General features: G+C 37.8%; 1 protein-coding gene across 1 annotated transcript in view; it reads right to left on the bottom strand.

The window, feature by feature from the left end:
- Positions 1-14,106, bottom strand: part of LOC132826481 (G protein-coupled receptor kinase 5-like) — a 222,639-nt gene that overhangs the window by 107,305 nt on the left and 101,228 nt on the right. The window contains exon 3 of the mRNA XM_060842439.1: positions 7,956-8,068. Coding sequence (XP_060698422.1) covers positions 7,956-8,068 — 113 coding nt within the window. The remainder of the gene's footprint in view (positions 1-7,955; positions 8,069-14,106) is intronic.

The following is a 14,106-nucleotide window of genomic DNA, read 5'->3' on the forward strand; positions in this document are numbered from 1 at the left end:
TTTCTCATTAGAGTGAAGGAGGAAGAAGGACTTGATAGAAGTTACAAGATGATGAGAGGCATAGATAGAGTGAATAGTCAGAGACTTTTTCCCAGGGCAGAAGTGGCTATCACAAGGGGGCATTATTTTAAGGTGATTGGAGGAAGGATTTAGGGACAATGTCAGAGGTAGGTCCTTTACACACAGAGTGATCGGTATGTGGAATTCACTGCTGGCAGTGGTAGTACAGTCAGATGCATTAGGGACATTTAAGTGACTCTTGGATATGCACATGGTTAACAGTAAAATGAAGGGTACATAGGTTAGTATGCTTTTAGAGCTGGATAAAAGGTTGGCACAATACTGAGGGCCAAAAGGGCTGTACCGCGCTGTACTGTTCTATGCTCACTAGCCCATTTCTCTCCTTTGGCCAAGATGATAAAGGGAATCTACTGCTCATTCTTTTCCAGTTAAGACTCTTTGACTAATCATAATGGCCTCAATGACTCTTCTTCCAACTAGGAACTGGACAAAGTGAGAAAAACACAGATGAACTTTCTGTCTCATACCACAGGCCACTGCTATAGATAAATGCTTCACTTACCCAACCCAGATGGTGACATCAATCTCATGTTGACAATTCAAGAAAGGAGGAATAAAGGAGACAGGGCACCACAGGATGTTTAGCCGGACTTCAATAATCGGCAAAGTGCTGGAATCTATATTGGAAGTCTTATTAATACATGTAGAAAACTGTAGTGTTGTATGATCGAACAAAGTCATTATGGTTTTGTGAAAAGGAAAGAGTGTTTTACAAATTCGTTTGCATTTTTTTCAGAACATAACTAGGAGGGAACCTTGGTTATACTTGAATTTCTGAAAGATATGCAACAAAAAAGTGCCACACAGATGTGGCAGATAAGGGGTCCTCAAGTTGGGAGTGAATATTAGCATGGATGGGGGCTGATTAACAAACAGGAAGCAAATAATACACAAATATGTAGTTTTCAAGTTGTCAGGCTGCGCAATAGCTAGGGCCTCAGCTATTTGCAAACTATATTAAAGACTCGGATGATGCTCTGTAATACAAAGCCAAGTAGGAGTACAGAGTAAGGAGGACACAAAGATGCTCCAAGGATGGATAGTCAAGTTAAATGACTGGGAAATTAAGAGGCAAATGTTATCTAATGTGGTGAATTGTGAAGTTATTTATTCATTTTCGTCATAAGAATAGAAAAGCTGAATGTTTGTTTTAAAAAAGATGCGGAACTTATAAATGTTGATATTCATAGGGACATGGACATGCTCATACATGGAATGCAAAGTTACTATGCAAGTACATCAAGCAATTAGGAAGGCAAAGAGCATTTAAAAGGAGATTGCAGTGCAAGAGTTAAGAAGTCTTACACCAAAATAGGTGGCATAGTGGAATGTAAAGCTTGTTAAAGTCAGAGAAACTTCAAATGGAAAGTCTGACCAGGAAGAAATAGAGATGCTGACTATCTAATCCCCTCTTAGGCAGAAGCCATTTTCTGTAGATATGCTGGTGTTTTCTCCTTCTAAGGATAAACAGAACATGGGGTTAAAAGTGAGCTTCAACCCTAGCCTGAGTGTTAATAGCCTGATGCCCTTGTGTGTGGATTAATGTGCGGAGAAAGATACAGCTTTGAGAACAGCCATTAAACACATCTGCACTGCAGGTAAGAAAAGGGACTATTTCTTTCTCACTCCAAGTGCTGCCAGCCAGTCACTGTGGAAAGAATTAGGACAAAAGGAATTTCAGTTAACTCTCAAAGAATCTTGAAATTAACAGTATTAATACTATTAGTAACATCCAGTGTAGTGGCCGTAATGTTTGACTATCTACACTTCAAAATTTGTTTGGTCTGGGAGAAAGGTATCCAAAAGGGAAGGAAAGCTTTTGAAAAAATTAACTTCGTTGTGACTAATCGAGAGTGTGGATAAATAACCAATTCATCTTTTGTCACCTGGGAGTTTAATGATTTTGGATCTGCCATCTGGAACTGTAGCAAATTGGGGAACCTTATCTGGGGACTTGTCATACAATGTTTAAGAAAGGATATGCCTGCATTAAAGTCAAGGCTCACTTGAACTCTGGGATGAGAAGGTTGATCTCTGATAAGGGATTGATTAAATTTGAGTCTATGTTGCTCTTTGTTGTTTAGAGGAAGGAGAGACAACCTCTTTGAAACATACAAGATTCTGATGGAAGCAAACACTGAGGTTCTTCCTTTGGTTGGGAAGTACATAGAATGCACAGTCTCACAATAAGGGGAAAATTATTTAGGACTAAGTTGAGAAGACATCCTTTAACTTGGGGAATCCACAGAATTCTTCACATCACAAAATTGAATGGATTTTGACCTCAGGGAATCAATGAATATGGAGAGGAGGGTGGGAAAGTGAACTTGGAAGTGAAGAATAGGCATTGGCACATTGAATGGTAGGTAGATATGTAGGCCATCGTGTCTACTCCTTTCTTATTTCACCATGCCTAGCTGGCCTCTCACATTCCACTGCCTTTAACCTTGAGCTTTCATAAAGCACTTGTAAAGGACTTTAATGTTTTATTATGTTAAAGGTGCTAGACACACTTAAGTTCTCGAACTGGATTTCATGAACTCAAATCTCGGTGGTGCTTCATTGCCCATCCAAGGCTTTGAGTTTTGGCTGTTCTTCTCTGCCACCTTTAAACTTAGTTTGTCAGCACGAACATTCAGGCTGAGTTACTTGTGCAGATCAGAAGACTCTGGAGCAAATTTCTGGGGCACTTCACTCAGTTACAATTCCATTCCAATACCCAGGTTGTGGAGGTGATCCATCGTGCCTTCTACCACGTCACCTTTTAGTTAGGTTAGCATGATTTACCATTACATGATGTGGGATAATCAAAGGGCAGCTGCCTAACTTGAATATAATAACAAAGAACAAAATGATCTGCTTCCTAAGTGGTATAATATTTTGTTACTATGCATTTCTTACCCATTGGAAATACTCAAGTAAATAAATGAGACATCTTTCAAAAATAGCTCACTTTGGTTCAACTCAATTTTAAGACTAACGATGCAATTTACATGTAGCCAGGGTGATTTCTGGAGTATAAAGTCACTGCACAGACACACTGCGGCTGTACTTGGGGTGCTTGTTGTTCCCTCTGCAAACCTGCTGCATTCACTCCCACTGTCAATCCCTTCCCAAGGGACGGAGAGGGTGAGATTAAATAAAGTTGGGGAATCACTGTGGATCTCAGGACATTCCACCATGTTATTCTACAGAGGGAGGAGACAGATTGGGAATTAGAACAACAGCAAAGGTTGCAAAGGAGGTAAAGCTCACCGACAGTGCTGTTGGTGCAGCACAGAACGAGCAATCCTTTGAAGGCTCTTTAGGGGCTAACCCAGGGTCTGTGAAAAGAATGGTTATTGCAGGACAGAATCAAAGATGGCATTATTGCTGTTGATCAATTTTTAGTTTTCATTCATGAGGGGTGGATGTCCCTGGCTGACCGGCACTTAATTACTCACTCCAAGTTGTCTTCTTGAACCGCAGTAGTCCATCTTAGATAGACCCACAATGTCATGGGGAGGAAGTTCCAGGATTTTGATCTGTTGTTAACTTGTATTTTCAGTTACTTCTCTCAAATACTTGATTTGGAGATGCCGGTGTTGGACTGGGGTGTACAAAGTTAAATATATCACAATACCAGGTTATAGTCCAACAGGTTTAATTGGAAGCTCTAGCTTTCAGAGCAACGCTCCTTCATCAGATGGTTGTGGAATACTCAATTGTAAGGCACAGAATTTATAGCAAAAGTTTACAGTGTGATGTAACTGAAATTATACCTTGAAAAATACCTTGATTGTTGAGTCTCTCATCTGTTAGAATGACCATTTTAGTTTCTCTTCTTTCATATGTAAATCACAAAACTCTTTTTGAAAGTTACATTCTCAGTGTTTACTTTGACATCTTCCTCGTTGTGTCATTCACAACTTAAAGTCATAGAGATGTACAGCACAGAAACAGACCCTTTGGTCCAACTCATCCATGCCAACCAAATATCCTAAGCTAATCTAGTCCCATTTCCCAGCACTTAGCCCATATCCCTCTAAACCCTTCCTATTCATGTACCCATCTAGATGCCTTTTAAATCTTGTAATTGTACCAGCCTCCACCACTTCCTCTGGCAGCTCATTCTATACACGCACCACCCTCTGTGTGAAAACGTTGCCCCTTAGGTCCCTTTAATATCTTTCCCCTCTTAGCCTAAACCTATGCTCTCTAGTTCTGGACTGAAGCTGTACATGTCTGAAAGCAGCAAAACCTGAGACAACTTTCAGGTCTGGTCTGACAAGTGACATGTAATATTCTAGCCACACCAGTGCCAGTCAAGAACCGTGTAGGGCAAGAGAGAATCTAATCTTAACACATAGCAGCATTACCAAAGCTGATCTCTCCCATTAACATAACCTTGGGGATCCCTTGGCCGAAAACATGGTTGGACAGCCATATAAATAGAGACTGCAAGAGCAGTGCAGAGGCTGGGGATTTCAAGAGAAGGAACTTATCCTCTTATTCCCAAAGTCAGTCTACAATGCGTACGGTACAAGTCAGGAATGTGATGGAATACTCCCCACTTGCTGGGCTGAGTGTTGCTCCAAAAATACTCAAGCAGCTCAACATCATCCAGGTCAAAGTAGCACCAACCATCACCAATGACATTCACTCTCTCCAAAACTACATACAGTAGTAACAATGAGTACCATCTATAAGATGTAACAGAGCAACAAAGCAAGACTCATTCAACAGCACCTTCCAAACTCTCAGCTCCTCCACTATGTAGAAGGCTAAATGTATTAGAACATGACTGTTGTGGTTCTGTTCGCCGAGCTGGGAGTTTTTCTTGCCAACGTTTCGTCCCCTTTCTAGGTGACATTTTCAGTGCTTGGGAGCCTCCTGTGAAGCGCTTCTGTGCTGATTCCTCCGGCATTTATACTGGTTTGAATCTGCCGCTTCCGGTTGTCAGTAGCTGTCTAGCTAGAACATGATGATTACAACATAACTCCCTAAAAGATTCTCTCTTCCCCCACCCCCTACAACATGTCACACACGATCCTGATTTAAACCTATGTTGCTATTGCTTCACTGGGTCAAAATCCTGGAACTCACTTCCTAACAGCACTTTGGTTGTACCTACACTGGGATGAACTACTGCAGCTTAAGAAAGCAGCTCAACACCACCTTCTCAAGAACAATTAGGGAATGTACCGCAGATGTACACAAAAAATATCTCTAAGAATATATTCCTTTTTCTCACCTGTAAATCAGAACATTGCAGTTGTACTAAATGGACTTCTTAAATGGGGAATTAATAATCAATATGAAAATGGAAAAAATATTAATGCACAAGTAACAAAATCGATCTATTCAACTTCAGGAATGCCAGGCTTTATATTAAAACCTAATCAACTTCCGTCTGCTATTTCTGCTTTAGTTTAATAATCAATTTACAGTATTAATTGTCCTTTGTAAATAATCAACATTAAACAGCTGATAAGGTATTGTAATCTGAATTTCAGTTTAACCTCATTTAATACAACTTCAGTATAGTTCATGGTATTATGGTTAATGAATTTACGGATATAAATACTTGATTCAGCTTTACTTTGAATCCTTGTAAAATAGAATAAATGAACTTGTATAAAGACAACACTATTCTGACATAAAAGCAAGAAGTGCAAGAGAAATTCTGCAGGTTTGGCAGCATGTGGAGAGACTAACAAAATTGTTTCCAATCCAATGGAAGGTGGCTGGAAAATAATAGTTTTTAAAAATGTTGAAAAATGGACTGGAGGAGCAAGTGGACCAGAGCAAAATACAAAAGGAGTGCTACGAGTTACAGATCTCTCAACAGTGATCAGATGAAAGTTAACCTGTGTTTTGCTTCTGTTCACTGAGGGGATAGATGCTACAAAGGGACACTGGCCTTCTGTAGTTTTCACCTCCTGCTCTTTAATAGTGTCACTGGACATCAACACCTACCTGAGGTACCAAAACACAGATCTGTTCATATTTCACTGCAAGTGCTGCACCACCAAAAAGGCATCGGGGTCTTAGAATTGCATCATTAGGCTGTAAAACATGTTTATCCTGTGATTTAAAGTAACAATCTTCTGGCCTGGTGGTCATAATACGTCAGCAACTGAGTGCTTGCTTTTCATATCTTTTGCTTACTGTTAGTCACTCCACACAGTAGCTCAATTGATATTAATGAAAATATTTGCATGTCTGTGGGAACACAGATACCATGGTCCAACTGAAAAGAAATTAAGTACATCAAGCAAAGCTTCATATGGGATGCACCTAATCTACACTGAGCTTAATTGGGTACATATACAGACCATGAGACATAGGAGCAAAAGTAGACCATTCAGTCCATTGAACCGTTCAATGAGATCATGGTTGATTTGACCATTCTCATCGCCACTTTCCTGCCTTTTCCCCATAACCCTTGTTAATCATTAAAGATACCAATCTGTGTCAGCCTTAAAGATCCAGCCTGTAAAGCTCTTTGCAGCAAGTAATTTCACAGATTCACTACACTCAGAGATAAAATTCCTCCTCTTTGGCTTAAATGGGTAACTTTTCAGTCTGATATTTGCCTTTAGTCCTAGCCTCTCCCAGAATGGAAAACAACTTTCTACATCTATTCCCCTAAGCATCTTGTAGATTTTGTAAGAACACCTCTCATTCTTCTAAACTCCAATGAGGATACACCTAACCTACTTAACCTCTCTTCATAAGATGGTCTCTTCATTCCAGGATCAGGCAAGTGAACCTTCTCTGAACTTCCTCCAATGTCAGTATATGTTTTCTTAGATAACGGGCCCTAAACTGTTTGCAGTAATCTAGCTGTGGTCCAGCAGCTAGTGCCTTGAATAGTTTTAGCATGACTTCGATATGTTTATACTCTATTCCCTTTAAAATAAAGGCCAACATTCCATGTGCCTTTCCTATTACCTGCTAAACCTGGATGCGAGGTTTTTGTGGTCAGTGCTCCCAAATCCCTCTGTGCTGTTGCGTTCTGCAATCTTTTACCATTTAAATAATATTCACTCCTATATTCTTCTTGCCAATGCACATAACTTTAAATTTTCCCCAAAATATATTCCTTACATATTTCATTTGCCAGGTTTTTGCCCACTCACTTAGCCTTTGCAGTTCTGAGAGTTATTCTCAGTACTTAGCTTCCCACCTATTTTTGTGTCATCCACAATCTTGGCTGTAGAACATTCACTTTACTTGTTAATAATTGTGACTACAGCACTGATCCCTGTGGCAACACATTAGCTACTGGTTGACATCTGAAAAAAAATGCCCTCCTATCCTTGCTCTCTGTTTTCTGATAGTCAGCCAATCCTCTATCCATGCTATTATACTACCTGCAATACCAAAGGCTCAATCTACAGCTAATGCCCAAATCCAAGATCAGCCTCAACAGAGTTGATCAGGCTGTCAGAGTAGGAATTGGCTGGAGTCATTTGGGATAGTCCAAGTTTTATGTGGTGTTGCAGTAGACTTACTAAACTTATAAACTAAATCTGAACACACTGAATAAAATCCACAAATCTGCCTGCACCATAAAAGATTTAAAGTACTTTGAAGTATAGTTAAGCGTAAACTAAGACATATTCTAGAAGGAAACAATATGATTGCACCTCACAATGACAATGGGCATGGAGTAGATAATGTGATCTTTCAAGGTTCTGTTTTCTTCAGAAGGTGATTTCCCAAATGATTGGTCCCGCTCTGCAGTCAACCATTAAGTGGGGGTTGGGCAGAAACATTAAACAAGCTATTTTTGAAAAAAAACTGTTTAACCGAGGCAGTCAGGTGTCCAAATGCAACATTCAAATACTTTTATTTTGCATTAAAAATACATTCCATAACCAACTTACCACTAGGTCAAGAAAATCGATGTAGTGCTGAAGTTCAGGCTGTGCTTCACAGAACTGACGAAAAAGTAATCTTCCAATCGGCTGCTTCTCACACAGACTGGAATAGTCTCTCTCTACATGAAAAGGGAGAGGGGGTGGAAAAGGAAAAAGTGCTTTATATATCATTTCCTTAATGCTGTTTTAATTTGTACTTAAATCTGATTAATTCTGCTGCAGTAACTTGATTGATTTTCAAAACAGAAAGACTGCAATTATTTACACTTCTCATACTTGTAAACATGATGCTAATGTATGGATATGCCAGCTCTCTACATTGCTGATGAAGGGCTTATGCCCAAAGCGTCAATTCTCCTGCTCCTCAGATGCTCCCTGACCTGTTGTGCTTTTCCAGCAACACATCTCTCTATGTTGGTTGACATTGCTGCCACTATCCTCCTGAAGTGAAAGAAATTACAGGGTCTGCTTACTCTAGTGTTGTGGATGAAAGTTACTACCTGGGGTTTGACTTAATGTTACCAAGTTAGCCTACATATTGTTACCGATATTTTGAAATGGACTAGATGTTCAGTCAGACTCCGTTGAGATCGTAAGCTGTTCTGTCCACAAGTCCAGATGACACGAAATGCTTAGAGGAAGTATTAACCTTTCAGACCCATTATTAGCCAATGGTACTAACATATAGATGCTACAACAGGCCTGATACACCAGAAGTACATTAAGTTAAAATTGATCCTAAAGTTTGAAAATATGTTCACTGGGGAACGCGTCATTTTGCTTTTTGTTTATATTTTTCATGACCTTAAATATCCTATGAATAACACTCCGACAAACTATACTGTTCACCAATTTACAATTTGAGTCTAGACACTTCCACATTGGAAAGGAAGGGTAAATATAGAATTGAGACAGTGAATTAATCCAGTTAACATTTTTAACCTAAGTACTATGGGACTGGGAGAAGATCACCAACCCAACATGACAGAAGAAAAGGATATTTTGATGGTTGGAGGCTGGGAAAGTTTTTAAATTAAAATTCTCCACTACCATTCATGTCTGGATGTGTTAGCACTCCAGAGTTTTAATGTGATCCATTTGTTTATGGGATCTCTTAGCTTTTTATACAGCATGCTGTTTCTGTTTGTCAGCATACATTTAGTCTTGAGTTGAGTTAACCTATCAAAACCGTAAAACTATAACAAAAGGATATTACACAGATGGTAATTTTGCAAGGCCAAATAGGGATTAATACCACTATTACTAAGTCAGCAGTTTCTTATATCTAAAGAACGCTCAGAATTGAATTACAGTTTGATAGAATGTTGCAAAATAAATGGAAATAGGCCTGGTTTTACATACAAACCAATGACATTGTTCACAAGGAGTTGCTGAAAATTTTAGAAAAATCAAGAATATTAACGTGGTACTGTTGGTATGATAAGCAGAACAGTTAAAGGACAGTCTTAAACCAAGCACATTATAGGTGTTTTTGTCCATCAATAGAAATGTATGTCACCACAATCTAAAGCCTCAGGATGCAGCACCTCTCACTACTAAATAATCAAATCAGAAAAACAATATGCAAACCAAAAGGCTTGCCAGGATAAGTTAGCTTTCTCTGAATGCTCAAGGAATCATTCTCTAATCACTAACTGTTGTATGAATGTTTCTCCATCTTCAAGTATTGTTCTGTTTGTCTCTCTTTTCGTCTGCAAGCATTTGTCTTCTATTTGTGTTTCTACATCTCTCAGTTTCTTTCTTATATTTTGTACTTTCCTATTCTGTTTTTATTTATGTCTGGACATCAGAGAACATGGATGGGGGCTAGGCTGAACAAGAGTCCAGTCTAGTGGAATGTATAGCATTGGTGGACAAAGGATCAGGCTGGGGTTCCAACTGCAGCAGATTCGTCATGATGGCGGCATCGGCAACTTGTAGCCTGGCAAAGGCCTGGCTTGGCAATGGAATCAGAGACTCTTGGTTGCATGGTGATTGTGCATTAGTGCTGTCAGTGAAGTGGGTCCAATGAAGAGATGGTGCCTAAAGTGGGGGCGGGGGAGTCCAGAACTAGAGGGCATAGGTTTAGGGTGAGAGGGGAAAGATATAAAAAAGAGACCTACGGGGCAACTTTCTCACGCAGAGGGTGGTACATGTATGGAATGAGCTGCCAGAGGGTATGGTGGAGGCTGGTACAATTGCAACATTTAAGAGGCATTTGGATGGGTATATGAATAGGAAGGGTTTGGAGTGATATGGGCCGGGTGCTGGCAGGTGGGACTAGATTGGGTTGGGATATCTGGTCAGCATGGACGGGTTGGACCGATGGGGATGTTTCCATGCTGTACATCTCTATGAATCCTACATTGGTGGGTCCAGCACAGACAGGGAAGAGGCAGTAGAGGTTTCCCTTGAGGCTAGGTGCCAGCTGGCCGGTTCAGAAAGACTGATATTCTGAACTTCTTGCTTCTTTACTAATCTACTTTGTTCCTATGACCTATAATGCTGGACTATTTATTTCTTTATTTCAATTTTTTTGTTTCCTAAGAATTTGATCTTACGTATCTATACCTAGATACCTTTATACCTAAGATGTAATGCGGCGACTGTAAAAGTTTCACTGTATTGACTTGAGTATGTGACAATACAGCTCATTCCATTCAACTTATTTCAATACAACACAACTACTAGTCACCCAGGCAAAGCTTCATGTTGACCCACTTACCCTTCATTGTTACTTTGAGAAATAATTTTGGTTCCAACTTACATCATCTGATAAACAATGTTATCAATATGTTATTTAGATTTTACTAGGCCTGCAGTCAATACAATAAAAAAGCCAATTTAATCCATATTTCCTGTTAGATTAGGTAACTTATTTGCACAACAAATCATTGCTTTCCATTTCAAAACTGTACACACATTAAACAGAGATTTAAAAATTGCTACTTCCATGAATTTACCACTACTGTGTGTTACTGCTCGAACAATGTGTGGTTTTCAGATCATGTGATGAAATGGCATCCAAGAGCAATTCAACACAATCAATTTTTATGTGAAGCTATGAAACGTCAACCAATGAAATTGAACCTTTCATTCAAGAGTGCAGCACTTGGCACCTTGGTGACCTTTCATTTTTAAGGCACCCAAACGTGTCCTATTGTTACTTCAGTGACTACGTATGCTGAATGTCTGTTCAATAGTCACAGGAGAGTGTAATGAATACAAAGAAATATTTTAACAGTGAGGTCATCAGATTCATGGAAACTGGACCTCATTATACTCTAGAATTATTTAATTTTTTTTTAAACTATTCCAAGAAAAGAAACTTGTACCTTCTTTTTGTCTTCATTATTTGCAACAAAACCACATTCAAAACATCAGATAATTATCATCCAGATGGCAATTTTGGCTACTATACTGTACTGTGCCAATGACCAAATGCCCAAAAAAAATCTCAAAAACATTTATTTCTTCAAGGGGGCTTTGTAAGATATTATTTAGACAGAGTTACTTTTTTTTATTTATTGAAAAATTTACACTTGGAAACTTTGAATAAGATAATTTTTGTTAAATTATAATAAATAAAACTCCAATACTGTTTCCAAAACTGGATTTTGGAAGAACCTGAACTTGATACAGATGATCTTATACACTCACTATTACTATTGGAGCAGGTTCTCAATGTTTCTCCATTCCAAATCCATAGCAGGCTGCCATTTATGGACTCAAATGAAAATGACAGGACTAGACCAAACTAGGCCAAATCAGACCCAGACTTCCTATCTAATATGTGTGGGTAGACTAAATTTTATTCCCTTGAATAAGGAAGTGCACAAGTGATTTAATGGAGGTGTTAAGCATAATTAATGAAGTTCTCAAAGTTGAATAAGAGAAAAGCTGTTCAGACTCTTGACAATTGACTATGCTTACCTTTTTATCATTTGCTCAAATTATATTGTATGTTTGAAAATCACCATGGAGAAAAATATTAATTTAAATCACAGATTTATAAAAGAAGCTGCTGTCTAAAAATAAAAACCAGGTTAGAACTATTCCAATATACCAGCTAATACAATATTGAATTTTTGCACATTTAAAACAGCTATAAACATTTGTAAATTAGAACATTAAAACAAGGTAGTATTTTTATATATATAAAAAAGCACAGATTAATTCATTTGATAATAATTCTTTTGTTAGTTACAGATTTAATTTTCATAATAAACAAGACTGCTGACAGCAAAGTATGACTGAAAAATGATAAATATGTAAAATTGGTAATGCACAACTTGTAAAAGTTAGACATAGATTGATCAATGACCATATACATAGGGTCTTCATTCTGCTGCTGTCAAATGAAAAATGAAATAAATTGGATCCATCACAAATGAAATATATTACTGTGACCATATCCAAAATTACTATACCCACATGAAGTTATTTCGTAATATATATTATAGCTACATGATTCCACCATTTCAACTATATAGTCAATAGGTACCTACTAAATCATGAGCTCTCTAAAAAATTTTAAAAGTGACCTTAATGTTCCGATATAGCATTGGCAGAACAATGATATATGTTGTAGTCAGCAATATGTTGACTACGGTCTCCAATGAACTGGACCCTTTATTCCTGACTACTTCAAAGAGGAATCTTTGTTCATTCCTTCTCTATTTTAACTGAATTTTAAAATGCAGTTTTCCAGCACCAGTCAAAATAAAATTACACCCTCATTAAAAGTTAAAGCTTTGTGCACATTTAGGAAATTGTGGCCAAGATGCACTTGGAATTCTATTAATCAGGTTAAAATTCATGTTTCTGTAAAAATTGCAATCACACGCAGTTTTCCACAAGCCAAAACATTTGGACATAGCAACAGAACATAATTGTACTTTGCTCTTTTCCATAAAGCCATTTTTGGTGCTTTAAAATCTGGTTACTCACAGCCAGAACATCCTTCTGAATTGTCAATTGTATTAACAAAATTGCACCAGGGTGTCATTTGTCAATACAGCTATTGAAGAAGGATGCTTTGGCCATGAGTAAACAGATTTTAAAGCACCAAAAATGGCTTTAAAAAAGACAATTCTGAGCTATTTATTAGTTTAATTGTTGTGTACTTGTCAGCATCTTAGTAAATTAAATAATTGACATACAAAATAAAATTTAAAGTATATCTATTTGTGTCTTTGTACCAAAGAAAACAAGCTCAAGTTGAAGGGTCTGCAGCGCAACTTAGACATGCGATCAGTTTTGACAGGAGGTCCTAATTTCAGCAAACTCAGACACAGAGCTGTACAGCACGGAAAACTCATCCATGCAAACAGATATCCTATATAAATCTAGTCCCATTTGCCAGTATTGGCCCAAACCCCTCTAAGCCCTTCCTACTCATATACCCATTCGGATGCTTTTTAAATGTTGTAATTGTATCAGCCTCCACCACGCATCATGAACCATAAAATATTCTTGAGTTGGAATACTAAACTCATCTATTTAAAACATTCTAAATTTTTGCACTTATTCAGTCAATTCAGACTGTGCGGTTATCAGTAGCATAACTACATATAAACCCTACACCAAAATATCTATTCCAAAACAGGATGCCTGATTTACTGTGACATGATATCTTTGAAAAGATCAAAAAATTTTAAGATGCAAATGTTAAAACTTTGATGGTTATCCTTATGACTGTGCTCTCTACCTGAAAGACTGCCTGACCATATTGCCTGATAAACCATTTTGTGAATTGATTTTAGATTTGTTACTAAGCAATTCAATACCTTTTAGGAATGAATAAAAATGTACTATGGACAAATCTGAATCTTAAAAATTTGCTGAAATGGGATTCTTTAAAAAATTTGAGTGGGATTCATATCATTTTCAAACTAATCAAGTTACAATTCAACAATCTGAAACAAAAGGCAGTGAAAAAGCAGCAGCATTAAGAACGAACCATGAGCTCCACTAATAATAAAAATGTTAAAATATTGTACAGTTCAGAAATATTTAAACTGGAGATCACAAAAAATTTCTACCTGCCAAGCTGCATCATCCCTTCTGCAAACTGGCTTGAATTTTCAGTTCATTGTCTGATTTCAAATATCAATATCCAAGTGCCTACTTTTACTATCAGTTCTCTTAACTATTA

This window comes from Hemiscyllium ocellatum, chromosome 22 (genome assembly GCF_020745735.1).
Source record: "Hemiscyllium ocellatum isolate sHemOce1 chromosome 22, sHemOce1.pat.X.cur, whole genome shotgun sequence".
Lineage (NCBI taxonomy): Eukaryota > Metazoa > Chordata > Chondrichthyes > Orectolobiformes > Hemiscylliidae > Hemiscyllium > Hemiscyllium ocellatum.